Source organism: Bidens hawaiensis, unplaced genomic scaffold (assembly GCF_021521415.1).
Source record: "Bidens hawaiensis isolate Kalapana, Puna unplaced genomic scaffold, B.hawaiensis_p1.1 tig00008376_1, whole genome shotgun sequence".
NCBI lineage: Eukaryota > Viridiplantae > Streptophyta > Magnoliopsida > Asterales > Asteraceae > Bidens > Bidens hawaiensis.
This window is the reverse complement of record NW_027491594.1, coordinates 379,518-396,019: the sequence shown is the minus strand read 5'-3', so window position 1 is coordinate 396,019 and position 16,502 is coordinate 379,518. Positions and strand designations below refer to the sequence as shown.

Below are 16,502 nucleotides of genomic sequence, written 5' to 3'. Positions count from 1 at the left end.
GGTCATAACCCATTCCGACCAAAGAAATTACTTCCAAAAATTAAAAAAACGATCTATTTTAATAGCATCTCAATTCGCTTAAAACTAAAAAAACATAAACTGGTTTTTACCCATCACCCGAACCCCCCCTGTAACTCTACTTGCTTGCTAGTTCTAACTTATAAAACATTAAAATAACACCGATGTTATAAATACACCATTATTACAGTATCAACAACCAAAATATAATAACTTCTTCCCCAAGTTTTCCTATCCTATAAATATCACACCACCACCATCATGTATATATTAATTTGTATAATCCAATATCCCGCCTCTTTCTTTCACCACACTTAACTAAATAAATGGGACACGGTATCTACACTCCCAATTTTATTAAATAAATCAACGTTCAATTATTATTATTATTATTATTATTATTATTATTCTGACTGTTGACAGGTGAGACCAGCAGCAGACCTAACAAGAGGATCAAATCCTCATCAAAGGTTATTATTATTATTATTATTATTATTATTATTATTATTCACAATAAACCCTAGCATTGTTTAAATGTTATTTGCTAACTGTACGAATCAAGTAGCGTAATTATATATACAACATAGCGTAATTATATTCACATAGTTGGCACATTTTCTTAGTTTGTACGTTACCTTTCCCTACAGGAAGACCGTACGGCTCAAGCTTCTGATGATGAAGGCGGCTTCAATGACGATGACCGTGATGGTACTTGCATAACTGGTTAGGAAATATTACGGGCCACGCGTGTACAGGGGCGGACCCACGTAGTGTAGAACGGGGTCCCGGGACACCAATGTTTTTTAGAAATTTTCTAGAGGCGGTATATTAAATTGTTTATGGATCTCATAAAAATTAAGAGTTGGAACCCATGCTATCAATACTAATGTGGTGTGGTGGTAAATTCTTGGTTTTGTATCCCAAAGGTCACTAGTTCAAGTCTTCCAACCCTCCATTTTCTATGATTTTTTCATCCTTTTTTAAATCCTACTCAATATTAGTTACTAGTTAGAGCTTTAAAATAACCAACATTCGGACACAGAGATAGAAGACCATAAGTAGAACAAGTGGAGTTTACCTTTTGTTGGATCCAGCATAGGAGCTTTGGAGTTTACCCTTTTTTTTCATTTAGAGCTCGTTTTTTGTCATTGTATTATTAACTTGCTATTTGCTAAAGGAGTTTTGGAGTTTAGAAAGATTAAAAGTGGCAGATATTGAAGGTTGGTCATAAGCAGACTTTCATATAGCATTTATCAATTGAAATGTCTACGTATATATGGGTCTATGAAGCTGCAATAGTTGTATGGCTTTACACAGTTTTAGATCGACAAAACAAATCTCGAAGTGGTTACGCAAACATAACGTAAAGTTGTGAATATAATAGGCACTAACATCCATATCCTAAGGGATGATTTTGATTCAAAAAGAAGTATATCAAAGCTCATTCTTTGACTATTTATGTTTGTTATTTGTAGAATGTAACATGGACTTTTTGTTAATAATTTCACATTGATTTTGAAGTTATCTACATTGTATTTTGTTGATAATTTTGTGTGTATTCTAATGAGGACCGATCGTATTTCATCATATTGTTTTATTTATGTTCATCGCCTCGACCCGAACCAAACGACGGCCGACCCGAACAACAACTGACCCGAAAAATCTAAACACCGAAAAAACGGGACCCCATTGGCCAAAATTCCTGGATCCGCCACTGCGCGTGTATATGTTTCTTAGTTTTGACGTTTACTTGACCGAATGAACGTTTTTGGATTTATTTAAGGTGATGGAGAGGGAAAGGGAAAGAAGAGAGATTATACTAAGCTGGAACTTAAACCCGACCACGCCAATTGACCGTTATGGGCCTGCGCAGACGGTCGCATCTTTCTAGAGACTTTCTCCCCGTTGTATAGACAAGCGTATGATTTTCTTATTGCTATTGCAGAACCGGTCTGCAGGTATATAATGCTCACAGAATAATAATAATAATAATAATAATAATAATAACTTAATATTTCATTTGTTGAATTGTTGTTAATAACTTAATATAAGATATGTGATCGTTTTGTACTTGCAGGCCTGCAGCAATGCATGAATACGACCTCACTGCGCATTCGCTGTACGCTGCTGTTTCCGTGGGCCTAGAAACTGAAACAATCATTTCTGTTTTGAGCAAGTTGTCAAAAACCAAGCTTCCGAAAGAGATGATTGATTTTATTCATGAGTCTACTGCAAATTATGGAAAAGTAAAACTTGTGCTTAAGAAGAATCGGGTATCTGGTTGAGTCTCCTTTTCCCGAGGCAAGATAGTTAAAATTTTCTTTTATCGAAATAACAGACGTTCGTTGATATTTTAATATTTGATTATTAATCTCTTTTTTGATGCTTGTTTTCAGGTATTGAAGAGATTGTTAGATGATCCAGTGATATCACGAGCGAGAATTTTAAACGAGGTATGTGTTTATGTTTCATGGTGGATTAATTGCCAAATGTTTGAATTACATGCATGTAGGGGTGGCAAATGTGACCCATGGGTTGAATGGTTTGTATTAAAATGTATATAATGGGTCAAACTAAAAAAAGAAAAAGGATTGAAACGGGTTGACATTTTTTGATTTTTTTTATGGAACGAGAAAAACGGAGGTAACTTTTTAGTTTTTTTACTTTTTTAGTTTTAGATTTATATTTCGAGTTATGATTTTTTAATTATTTTTTTTGAATTTTTTAATGAGAGGTTTTTGAAATAGGTCAAAATGGGTTGAGATTTCAAAAACCCCTCATTAAAATATTCAAAAAAATTAATTAAAAAATCATAACTCGAAATATAAATCAAAAACTAAAAAATGAAAAGTTTCCTCTGTTTTTCTTGTTCCATAAAAAAAATCAAGAAATGTCAACCCGTTTTGACCCGTTTCAATTCTCTTCTTTTTTTAGTTTGACCCATTCTGACCCATTATATACATTTTAATACAACCCATGGATCACATTTGCCACCCCTACATGCTTGATTATAAAGTTTAAATTTTTTATATCGTTCAGGGAGGAGACGGTTTCACTGTTAGTAGATCAGTTGGTGAGCTTGAAGGTACACATGATGAGCTGCTAAATGAAGCACAGCTGGCGGCTGCAGCCGAAGAGAAAGAAGCTCATTCATTTGAAATTGATTCGGCTCAGGTATACTTTCTCATCTGTTTGACTTTGGGACTTTGATCCGTCTTTTAAAGACGTCTGTTCAATCTGTAAAGTTGATTTAACAAGCTTACTTGACAGGTGGAAAGTGTAAAGCAACAATGCTTGCCAAGTGTTCTAAACTATCCGATGTTGGAAGAATATGATTTTCGGAATGATACCGTAAGTCTTCATTTGAGGTGATTGCTGACATGGCTTTTTATTGACATACTATTTGGTTGAATAATATGTTGCAGATCAATCCAGACCTTGAGATGGAACTAAAACCGCAAGCACAACCACGACCTTATCAAGAAAAGAGTCTCAGCAAGATGTTTGGAAACGGTATTGCAATGATATCCAAACCTTTGAGCCCGTTTGACCCGTTAACTCATTTGGCCCGTTTGCAGGCAGAGCAAGATCTGGCATCATTGTCTTACCCTGTGGTGCCGGAAAGTCATTAGTGGGAGTTTCTGTAGCCTGCATCATTGTCTTACCTGTTCAAGCAACGCTATGTATGAACATAGTACCTAAATCAAAAGCAACCATTGAAAAACAACTATGTAATCGCATAGTCACCGCTATTTTCTCCAATGAGTTTTGGTCATAAGTTGCTTGTGCAGTTTTCATAGATCATAATTCTAATTGACTTTGTATTGAAAATGCAGCTACATGAATATTACACAAAGCTTCTCACAAGTTTCCAGCATATAAATCCACAAATTATAAGCATAAAATCAATTCTAAACAATATCAGTTCCATATTGAGAAACAATCAGTTTAAGAATAGGTTTAAATATGACAATTCAGTTCACCAACGATCCCTAGCTACTCGTGTTTTGTGTTATAGTGGCATTGGATGAATCCTTCTTATTATCTCTCCAAACCGCCCACACTTCATCAGTTCTAAACCTCTGAGTAAAAGTCGATTCTTCAAACGGAGTCGTATTTCCATGAGCATATTCAAGAAGACCCGTATATGCAATCATGGCTCCGTTATCAATACAATACCTATCATCAGTTGCAAACAATTTCCCACCCCTTTCACCACACATAACTTTCATCATCTCTTGCAACCGCACATTGCACCCGACACCACCAACAATCAACACATCTTTCTTGTCACAGTGAGCCATCGCTCGTTCTGTAATCTCAACAAGCATAGCAAATAACGTTTCCTAAAACCAAAGGTTAAATTAACTCATGAACATTATATCATAGTTTGTGTAGCCATATAGATTATTGGTTTACCTGCAACGAGTAGCATAAATCCGCAGGGGTACACCCGTCATTTTTAAGCTTTTGTTCAGCCTCTGCTTCAATATAGCTTAATATTCCACTAAAAGACACATCCATTCCTTTTACGACATAAGGAAGATCTATAAACTTTTCTCCTTTTTTCGCAAGCTGAATAAATTAAAATTTATCTTCAATACATAAATCTAAACAAGAGTTAATATGTTGAATACACAAACTCGTACCTGCTCGATGTTGTACCCTGGACTCGGATCATTTGACAACATTAAAACCCTAGCAAATCGGTCCAAGCAGTTACCAATTGCTATATCAATCGTCTCCCCAAAAATTCGGTATCTGCCCTCGCTGTATGCAATTACCTAATTATAAAAAACAAAAAAAAAATCAATAACGATAATAACAGTAATATAAATAATAATAACAATAGTTGTGAAGTTACCTGCGTGTTTCCACCACTAACATAAAGAACAACAGGATCATCAGTGCCAGTGACAACCCGTCCCATTTCAATATGAGCAACACAGTGATTCACGCCCACAATAGGAATCTTCCATAACTGCGAAAGAACGCGTACAACAATGGCAGCAACCTGCAACGGCGCACCCATTCCAGGACCTTTGGTGTAACAAAGACAGTTAACATCTTTCAGCGTGATTTGAGCGGTTTCAAGAGCTTCTTTGACTAACGGAAGAACGTGTTCTAGATGGTGATGTGCGGTTTCCCGAGGGAGGAATCCCTGACCGGGAGGGGTGATGTAAGTGTGACGTGGGTTCGATAATATCGTACCGTCTAGAGTCACGACACCGACACCGATCTTGTTGGCTGATCCTTCAAACCCTAATGCTATCATTCTCTTCATCTCTATAAAAAAATTATCAAAAAAAAAAAAAAAAAACCGGGTCGGTCAAATTCTATGAAAATAAGCATAAAAATCCAATCTTGTACAGGTATGAGTTAATATTCAACAGAAAAACATGTGTTTTCTCATTGTGGCATTTTATCAAACACTTGGTGTGCACCTTGAGTTTTGCCTACAGTTAATTGTAAAAGGGTTTTTAATTTCCACCAGGTGTGATGTGGGTAATTACGGTTGGATTTTAACTTCAAATAATATGATTTTGCTTGTGAAAAACAGGTTAAAATCCCTAGGGTTTGGATGCAAGTAGGGTATGAAGTAAACAAGCAATTAGTGACATAATATTGTGAATAATTGAATAATATGAAGCTGGGATAAAGAAGCTAAGAAGTAGAAGGAAGTACCTGAACAGTTTCCGGCGAAGAACAGCTCGCCGGCGGGATGACTGGCGGCGGGATTAATGGCAGTTGAAAGAAAGAGAGAATATGTGACAAGAAGCTCGCCAGTCAGCCCTGGAATCCTACATTTTAAAATACTTTATAAAACTAAGTCAGGACGACTATTTTAGATTAATAAATTACAAGAACGAGAAGATGGGCATTTTTTATGTATAACTTTTAAAATATAAAATTTTACAAAATTTCAAATACATTATACATCGTGAAGATGTGTGTTTTTTCTTTATCTACGTACAAATATAAATTTTATTAAAAACCGAGTTACTCAAATTTTTATCGAGGTGTTTTTTACTTGTTTGGTTTTGAATAAGTTTTTTTTCTTTATCTTCTTCTCATCCCGTCTCTGAGTTTCTGATTTCCCATCCCCGTTCTTGTAACTTGTTAATCTCAACTTATATTGTAATCAATTTTGAATTGAATGAAAATTTATCGTCTTCGATGTTGGCCCAGACGGATCAAACAATCAGATCAAACGAACTTATCAAACAAACGAACACAGGATATTTGGGGTGACAACCCTCGACTCTTTTCATATAATCAAACGAACTTAACAAACGAACATCACGAACTTATCAAACTTATATGGAGAAGAGACTCCTCTTGAGTCTTGACTCTCACACATAAAACTAATAATCTAGACCATATTTATAGATATATTGAACTTCTTTTCCAAGTCAAACCTAACTTGTTAAACAAGACAACCTTATTCTAGAATAATCTATATTAAAATAAACTTACAAAACAAACCCTCAACTTTCTTCATTGGATTAATGACTGTTTATGGCATATCACTTAGTTATTAATTCAAAAAAATATCTACTTTCAAAATTGCAAAATACATAACCCCTACTTTTAAATGAAGGCCCTATAAGACTAGAGGTATAAAGCCGTGATCTGATTTGACTTACCTTCTCTCGTGTATACACCAAGAAGTTGGCAACCATAACTCAGCTTCCTTAAGCCCAATTAATACCAACAAGCTACAATCTTAGCCCACAACCGAACATCCAGCCCAAAGCCATTATTCTAATTTCTCAATACAATATGAAACATAAAAAAAAAATAATAATAATAATAAATAAATAAATAAATAAAACAAAACAAGTTAACTAACAAAGAAAGAAACGTATATAATATATGTTTTCTCGTTTAGATATTGAATTGGAATCATCCATGTATTTCAAAGGTTCTAATGCGTATTATAGATATCGTTGGTCGCTAGTCGGACAGTGAAGTAGGGACTAACGATTAATTTGTATTAGTCGTGATTAATTGGATCAAACTTTAATGTAAAATTTTAAGTTTTATATATACACGAGCACATTTTTATGTGATTTTCAGTTTATATATACATAAACACATTTTTGCTGAAAATTGTCTAGAATCTTACTTGAAATCGCTGATTTTAGCCGGAACCTCGTCAGAAAACACCGACTAAGTCTGATTAATCCTTATTTTGGCAAGATTTGACCATTACCCGATTAACTAGCATATTAGCCCAAAATTAATCATTGGGGTGAGGACTAGTGATTAATCGGCGCTTGGTTGAGATTTTTAGTGTTTTACAACACTGGTTCTAATAGCCACCTTCGCAACGTGCGACTTGAAGGACACGATCCGTTGTGGATTCTTATTCTTACATCCACCATTTTATATAGGAATGAAGGTGCTCTTGGCTCGACGTCGTTTTTCTATTCTACCATAACCTTTTTTTTTTATTGGGTTGTAATTGTAATGTAAATAGTTTGCGATGGAGCTAGAGTAGAAAGTAATGATTAATTTCTCAGGGGCAACAATCTAGGGTTAATGCCAATCAATAAATTGGAACAAGGGTGAATCTATTTTGGTATTTATTCTTCCAGTACGACTAATTTCAAAAGACGACACTTTAACCAGAAATCGTTTTAACACGATTAAAATATGACAGATTTGACTAAAACTCATTTTGCTTAGCACCCGTCACCCATGTTGAATACTGATCCAATCTTGTTCTGACCCGAACCCCTTACAAATTTTTGTTAACAATGTACACGGCATACCAAAAAGAAATTAGTAAAAGGTCTACTTTGAAATATGAGAATAATGCAGGGGGCATCTTTGCAAATTCCAAATTTCCAAATTCATGCATTCATTTCATTCTCATTTCCTCAATCAACAATTTCCAATTAATTACCATTTTCAAAACGAATCGTGAAATCGAAATCAGGAGCTAATAACACCTTTCCAATTCTATAGAAACCGTAATTTATCGAACGATTTGATTCGTTTTGTTTCGGTTAGGTTTTGATCATTGGATTTGTACGTACGTAACAACTCGATACAATGAGTAAGGCCGCTCAGGATCAAGTGGACAAAATGAAGTGCCGGCAGCGCTACCGCAACGTATGGCACACCGATCTCATGAGCACCATGGCTGCCGATACTCCTTGTAATTAATATCGCCTTCTTCGAAGATATTTTGTTTCATTTGATTCTAATTTTTCGTATTGTGTTTATCGTTGTAGATTGCTGCTTCGCGTTCTTCTGGTAATTAAGCGCCTTCGTGATATTCCATCGGTTTGATTCAGATCGAAAGAAAATGAAATTAATTAACCTAACATGGTTCTAACGGAAGCTAACTGAATTTCGAACTAATAGTGTTACTATTTAGTCCCTATACTATCTTACTATGTCAAATACACACTAGTCATCAGTTTGGTTTCACGGTTGATTTCTTTTATCTTTTATTTTCACTTGCTCACATATAATGTATATATTGGTGGGCACTCGGGTGGGTAAAAGTGAAATGGAACTAATTTTGACGTTATTTTACTGATTTCGTGAAAATAACGTTAAAAGTGGCGGAAAGTTAATTATGCATCATGTGGTGGCGTTGATAGCCGGAAGACATGCATGCACCAATCAGGCAGGGTCCCGATGGTTGAGTGTTACATGCCTTATGTCCAAGGCTTAATGCAAAACTATTATCGAGCCAGGGGGTACAGATAAGGCTGTTTACATCTTACCCTCCTCAGACCCTACCATAGCTTTGCTATTGGTGGGATTTACTGAGTATAAAATGATGATGATTTTCACTTGGTCGGATTAGGACTATTCAAAGCGTACCGAATGGTTTGGTTACATTTCATACTCGAAACTGGTCGGAAAAAACTTGATAACTGGACTGCAAGCTGATCTTTTTAAGTTATTTGAAGACTATACAACATAGCAACACAACACAGTTCAGTTTTGATTTTTAACAATCGAAACATTATCGTTTATTTATTTTTATTATATATTTTAGGTTAACTTTTTTTAATTATTATAAAGCCCAAATCATGAAAGCGAACGAAGTAAAATCAATGGTTTAGTTTTGTTAGATTTTAATTATCAATGATTTGATTTTCGTTACTAGTGATTTGGCTCACGATTTGATCTAAAAACAGCCAAAACCAGACTATGAACACTCGTTTGCGTAATGCTTATGGTTCTAAGCTCATCTTGTTATTTGTTAATGCTTGTGATGACAATTCTTGGCTAGACTTTTCCTTAGGCAACTAATTTCCTAAGCATATCATGATGCAGCGGACCATGCGCATCGTACATGCTTCGTAAGCGAGCCCTCTATGGTGACATGTCAAGGTAAATTACTAATTTTTAACCATCATTCAAAGATCAATAATTATGGAGATTGTTCATATCAAACAGAAAAACATTATTAATCTTCTGATATAGGTATACATGCTGCGGTGGATATATGCCCTGCAGCGGAAAGTGTGGAGAGCGAAAATGCCCTACATTTTGCCTTTGCACAGAGGTACATAATATAATTGCTGTTAAAAGAACATACATAAGCTATAATCATTTTATTTTATGTTTATTATGTAATTCTTAGGTGTTCTTCTGCTTTGGAAACTCGGTAGCATCCACACGATTCATGCTGCAAGACGAGTTCAACATACAAACAACAAAATGCGATAACTGTATCATTGTAAATCTCTTGTGAAGCCTTTCTTTGGTCCTTTTCATTATAAGTTGACCAATATCTTGACCATCTTGATTATATTGCATTTAGGGATTCATGGTTTGCCTCCAACAACTCGCGTGCATATTCTCCATTATCGCTTGCATTGTTGGAAGTGACGAGCTCAATGAAGCTTCCCAGTTGCTGAATTGCTTGGCTGATCTGGTTTTTTGCTCGTAAGTGGATTTTTACTTTTATATCTAGTTAAAACAAATAAGGGTGGGATTCAGTACAAATGAAATTAGCCTACTAAACGTGCAAATAACCAGAGTGATGATTATTTTAAACTGGAGTAATTGCGGTTCAAAAAATAAGTAGAGTAGTTATAAACTTATAATTACTCTAGTTAAAAAAACTGTAGAGTAACAATAATTACTCTAGCTATTTATACGTTTTTCACGTTTTAAAATTGTTTTTTCCTAACAAAGCAAATAATAAGTTATACGGAATGTACTAAATGTTGTCACTATTGTGATTTGCTTTTGTAGGGTCTGCAGTTGCATGCAGGTATGCTAGTATGTTGTTCTCTATTGGATTATTATTATTATTATTATTATTATTATTATTATTATTATAAATAAGTGTATGAACTTATTATATACATTTGATAATAATAATTTTACAGACACAACACAAAGTTGAGATGGACAAACGAGATGGGAAATTTCAAATCCGTCCAATGGATGTGCCACCTGTCCAAGAAATGTCAAGGGTTGACCAGTCATATCATGGCGGACCGCCACATATGCAATATGGTCAACCACAATATGGCCAAGGGTACCCGCCTGCCGGCTATCATCAACAACCTCAAGGATACCCTCCAATGTATCCTCCGGCAGGGTACCCACCTGGCGCCTATCCGCCACAACATCAAGGGTACCCTCCAGTGGTGTATCCTCCACCACATCAAGGGTACCCTTCTCCAGCATATCATTCTCAACCTCCTCCCCCTCGTGATGGTCAAGGCCACCCGCCACCACCACCACCACAAGAGCACCAAAAATAAATTGTTACGATGCCGTTATCCTGCATGAAAAAATGGTAATTTTTTTTTGTTGATATTTCTGCTTACTTAATTTCTTAACTAGTGAGATTATGTTGATCTTTTATAAGGTGAGCATATGCATTTTATGTAGCATGTTAGTCGAATTCAACGTTGTTCGTTTAGTATGAGAGATATTGGTTAGTATCATTAAAGTGTTTTGGGTGTTTGTGGTTGTAGATGAGAGAAGAATTGCACCGTGAGTTGTGTTTGGGTGAGAGATATCTAATGATGAGCAACGCTATGGAAAATTTCCGTTCACGGCGACCAAAAATAAAATTTTAAGAGTTATTGATGAATAAAACAATCAATATTGATTGTTACAAGAGATTAGATGTTATACATTGGTTGTAAGTTCTTCATATTTGATGATTATTACTATTCTGAATAATATATCCTAGTTATTACAGTGATATATTTGTCAATAAGATGATAAACATAAGGGGAGATAAAACTATATAACAAATAACAATTAATTAAAGACTAGAATATTAGTGGCATGGCATGTACCCATAAGCAATTCAGTACATATATAGCCATTGGGAGCTGTTATATTAAGGCATCCATATGAGTTTAAAAAGAGGTGTGTAAGAGAGAAAACATGTGTAAAAAGAGTGTCTGGATGGCCAGTTTCATAAAGTTTTTTTTAGAAAACAAATAGTTCTTATAACCGAATCTGTACATTTGAAAAAAGTATAGCTAAACCTTTACAAAGTTTATAAAACATGATTAATTCGTGTAATCAATTTGAATGTAATAATTGTTATATGACTATATGAGTTACCGACATGGCTAGCCTAACCATTTTGATGGCCTAAAGCGAAGGTTAAATTTGAGACCCTTAATGAGTCATAGAGAGATCATATTATATAACTTTTATTTTAAGAATTTATCAAGCTATTTTCATGTTCATATATAACGTACACTTAAATCTTCCAAAAAAAAGCTTAATCTGTAGATGAATTATAAAGTTTAAAATTTTTATTTTAAGAAATGAATGTGATTTGTGTATAATGCATATTCAAGGTATACATATTATTGGGAAAGAAAAACTTAAAATAGGGTATACATATTCGGAGAGGGGGGGGGGGGGGGGGGGGGACGGGGACTTAAAACAAGGTGAATAAAGAGTAATCTTGAAAAACTACTGAATAAGTGTAACCAACGAGAATTGAACATGGGTGGGGGACAATTGAGGATGAAAGCATGCGCTACCAGTTGGACAAGAAATTATACTGTATAGCATACCATATATTGTGTTTTTTACATGTATTTCTGTATATATATATAAACACTTGAAAAATATTTGCATGCTTAACAAAGTTGGAGACCCAAGGCGATGGTCTGACTTAGTTGGCACATGGGTCGGGCCTGGTTACCAGGTAATCATGTAATCAAAAGAAAAACATAAATAACAATCATTGGCTTATATGTAAATATTGTCACAAATTTGTAGGTTGATATCAAGTGGATACCGATATACGTATGCTTAATTAGGGTAAAGTTAAAATACAAATGAATACAAAAATGAGGGGGGGACGGGGACTTAAAACAAGGTGAATAAAGAGTAATCTTGAAAAACTACTGAATAAGTGTAACCAACGAGAATTGAACATGGGTGGGGGACAATTGAGGATGAAAGCATGCGCTACCAGTTGGACAAGAAATTATACTGTATAGCATACCATATATTGTGTTTTTTACATGTATTTCTGTATATATATATAAACACTTGAAAAATATTTGCATGCTTAACAAAGTTGGAGACCCAAGGCGATGGTCTGACTTAGTTGGCACATGGGTCGGGCCTGGTTACCAGGTAATCATGTAATCAAAAGAAAAACATAAATAACAATCATTGGCTTATATGTAAATATTGTCACAAATTTGTAGGTTGATATCAAGTGGATACCGATATACGTATGCTTAATTAGGGTAAAGTTAAAATACAAATGAATACAAAAATGAGAAGTGTGAGAAGGATTTGTTACCGCACAAAAAATCCCAAAAATAATTTGAAAAAAAAATAAAAAAATCAATACTCAAAATAAAAAAAACGAAAATAAAAAAAAAACTAAAATGTTTCCCCCATTATTCCCATAAAAAAACCGACGAAAAAATGACGAAAATGAACAAAGACACAATTGTAACTAAAAAAGACACAATAGATCGCAAAATATAACACAATGTTGAGTAATATAACACAATATCAAGAAAAAAAGACACAATGTCAAATAAGTCAATGTCGAAAATAAATACAAAACACAATGATAAACAAAAATACATAATAATGTTTTTCACTCAACATTGTGTTTTCTTTTTCTTTGAACACGAGAAAGACAGTGGAAACATTTTTGTGTTTTCACTTTTTTTTTCATTTTTTTATTAAATTTTGAGTTCTAGTTATTTTTTATTATTGTTTTTTAATTTTTTAGGAGTTTTTTTGTATGCCTACAAATTTTTCTCATCTTTCTTATTTTTGTCCTCATTTGTATAATAACTTGACCCTGCTTAATTATTCATACTTTTTTGTTCTTTTTTTTTTTCTTTAAAATTTAAGCTATTTTTTTATTCACTCGTTCTACTTCTTAGTATACATATTTAATCATTGTTCATATGTAAAATAAAGATTATATCATTAAGTTGAAAGTTGATTATTGATGGTAGTATTAAGAACAATAAAACCAATATAGGGATCGTTATTATGGGAATTCCAGACTGGACCATTTCACACAGGGAACCTTCAAACGTGTGACACCTTAAAAAAACTAATGCTTTTACTTTTTAACTATCTAGTTTCTTTCTTTCTTTCAAAAACTGAAAAATTGAATAACCAAAATACAACACTTCTAGAATGACAGCTAATAGAACATTGGAACATCAAAGTAAACCATAGGCCGACTGAAGAGGTAGGTCCCAGCAGAGGTGGTTAGGACCCGCAAGACTCCCTTAGAAGGAGACGTCTGCGCAGTTGAACACGCAAGACTCCTTAAACGGACGTCTGCGCAGTTGAACTCGCAGACTTCACCATAGGGACGTCTGCGCCGCGACCTACCAAACCCGCAGGACCCACCACGCTCAGAGTTGTGACGACCTCACATGCGGTACGCAAGCTGGTCCCGCAGGAAATGTCTCCCTATGGTTTCCAAGTATCCGCCTGTTCCCGCAGGTGCGGATACCCGCCATTAGGGACTGGCCACCCGCGCAGCATGGCTACACGCATAAGGCTCAAACTCGTAATAATTCAGTAGTCACCTGAAGAAGGAATGAGCAAAGCCGGGAACATTCCCGCATAAAGGCGGGAGGGAGAAAACTCCCGCCCAAATGAGCCAGTCCGTATAATAATGGAGGATCTTTTGTGTGATACCTGACGAGGTATGGACAAAAGATCTGACCAACGATACGACAGCAGCATGGCAGACAACACGCCACAGCACTGTGACCAATAGCCGCCGCCTGCTCACCAACTCCTGCCATACCACGTGCCTAGCCTGTAGTTGGTGGAAAAGGAAAAGTGAACAGCACGCCTGGTCACTGTCAGCCGCTGCCTATCCACCAATTACCAGCAGAGCACGTGTGTAGGCCACAGTTGGCAGAGTAGTAGGCCGGCTAAACCTCCTTGGAAACCCACCTTCGGCTATAAAAGACATCAAATGGTATTATCATTTCATCATCTAATATCTTGTATAATTTACCTGATAACTGCTCAAGTATTAATAATATACTTTTATATTCAAAGAGTAATATAGACTGATTCTCACGCCGGAGGGTGGTCACAAGGAGGAACCCCCCCCCCCCCTTTCTTAGTGACGAGCTCACGGTGTCTGTTTTGCAGGTTATCGGAAGAACCATCTTGCCGGAATTAACCCCTCGTGGGAAACGTCTATCTAACCCTCAGGTTACTCGTAATCTGTCGGGGTTCGACTGGTGTTTCTTCATTGGCGCCATCCGTGCATAAAGCTAGAACTTTATTTTTCTCCAGTTTTTTCAAAATTTCTGGAAAGATGGTTAAGGATACTCCGGTCCCAAAACCGAGTAACCAAGAGACTCCGGTAATTATGACCCCAGCTATAAGGGGGAATACCGAGTACACAAACTTTACGAACACTACCCCAGCTACCCAAGCCGGGGCAAGTGAAGTAAATAATCAGACACTGGGATTCACCGATACCCAGTTAGAAAATCAAAAGACGAGGCTCCCCTGCCAAACACTCGATGAGGTTAAAGCGTGGGCCGAAGCACGTCAAAAAGAGTTCCAAGCTGAGTTGGATGAACGTTTACGTTCACTCCAACAAGTGGAAGAATTCGAATACGACGATGCTTCGGAGGAATCCGAGGAAGACGCGAACCCTCGTCATAGGGCGAAAAAGAAGCGTAAAGAAACGGATTCCCAACCGAGAAGGCGTTTTGGAGAAGCATTCAGTCCAATAAACGTGGGCAACAGCCCACGGGACTTCTCCAAAACATTCACGCCAACTGCGGCAAGGGCGGGAACGTCCAAATTCGCAAGGGACATTGCGGAAGCAATCGCCCCAAGAAGTGCCAAACAAATGTCCAACATAGGCACGTACGATGGTATTTCTGACCCTGACGATCACTTGAACAGATTCATCGCGGGGGCGACCGTCAGTAACTGGACGGAACCCACGTGGTGTTATATGTTCCAAATGACGCTGGTCGGGGCAGCTAGAGCGTGGTTCGACCGTCTGCCGGTCCACCACATCTACGATTGGGCAGACTTCCAACAGAAGTTCAGCCAACACTTTAGTCAGCAAAGAAAGTACACTGAGGAGCAGTGGACAATCCTCAAGTGCGTCCGAGAGGAGGAAGAATCTTTGCCTGACTTCATCACTCGCTTCAACTCGAAGAAGCTAAGCCTGGGCAACGTTAGCGAGGATCTCGTTCGCGCCGCTTTCATCCAGGGCGCAAACGACCCGGAACTCATCCGCACCCTGACGGGCAAAGATGGCATGCCATCCACATGGGATGCCATCATGACCGCAGCTAAACGCTTTGCGGAAACCGAGAGGCAACTGGGTAGAGATCTTCCACAGAGCACGAACCTCTACACCCAGAAGACGAGGGAAAACAACGTCCTTACCGCCCGATTAAACAAAAAGCGGAAGCTGGGCATTTGGCAGTCAAGGGTAAACTTTGACACCCCGTCCGGTTTCCAACATCGGTTGGGCGGAAGAGATAACGTGAAACCGGAGAAGAACTCCAGGTGGACGCCACTCACAAAGAGTGTGACCGAGATATTCGCCACGGAGGAGCTCCCGTGGCCAAAGGCTCCGTTTATCCGGCATCGCCACAACGCTGATCGGAGAAAGTATTGTGATTTTCACAAAACCAAAGGCCACAACACTGAAGAATGCTTAGACGTAAAGGACTTAGTCGAAGCATTTGTCAAGGATGGGACACTCGCGCACCTTGTGGCGAAGTGAGCGTCGAGCAGGCTGATGCGTGAACCCCAGCTGGGGAAACGCACGAATAAAAATCGCAGCTTCAACGGAGACTACATACTGCGTAAACAACGAGATCCCGAACAAGATACATGTCGGCTCGATGGTGCTCCCATCCAAGCCACGCCTAATGGGAGCTCAATTACACAGTTTGTATGTAGATCAATTCCAAATTTGTAAAGAAAAGGCCTAGAGCCACTTCTAATGGAAACGATTCTCCTTCAAATTGAAGCTGATG

General features: G+C 37.1%; 2 protein-coding genes across 2 annotated transcripts; one reads left to right on the top strand and one right to left on the bottom strand.

The window, feature by feature from the left end:
* Nucleotides 1–3,926: 3,926 nt before the first annotated feature.
* Nucleotides 3,927–5,832, bottom strand: LOC143637692 (uncharacterized). Its single transcript, XM_077105021.1, has 5 exons — nt 5,704–5,832; nt 4,883–5,304; nt 4,668–4,802; nt 4,438–4,593; nt 3,927–4,364 (listed from the first exon to the last, which is right to left on the bottom strand). The coding sequence occupies exons 2-5, from the start codon at nt 5,300–5,302 to the stop codon at nt 4,011–4,013; spliced, it is 1,065 nt and encodes a 354-aa protein (XP_076961136.1). The 5' UTR covers nt 5,303–5,304; nt 5,704–5,832; the 3' UTR covers nt 3,927–4,010.
* A 2,280-nt stretch (nt 5,833–8,112) lies between these two features.
* LOC143637707 (uncharacterized) lies at nt 8,113–10,766 on the top strand. The gene is made up of 8 exons (XM_077105033.1): nt 8,113–8,185; nt 8,262–8,283; nt 9,322–9,378; nt 9,472–9,553; nt 9,632–9,727; nt 9,812–9,936; nt 10,249–10,267; nt 10,386–10,766. Exons 1-8 carry the CDS (start codon nt 8,113–8,115, stop codon nt 10,764–10,766), a joined length of 855 nt encoding a protein of 284 aa, XP_076961148.1.
* Nucleotides 10,767–16,502: the final 5,736 nt, after the last annotated feature.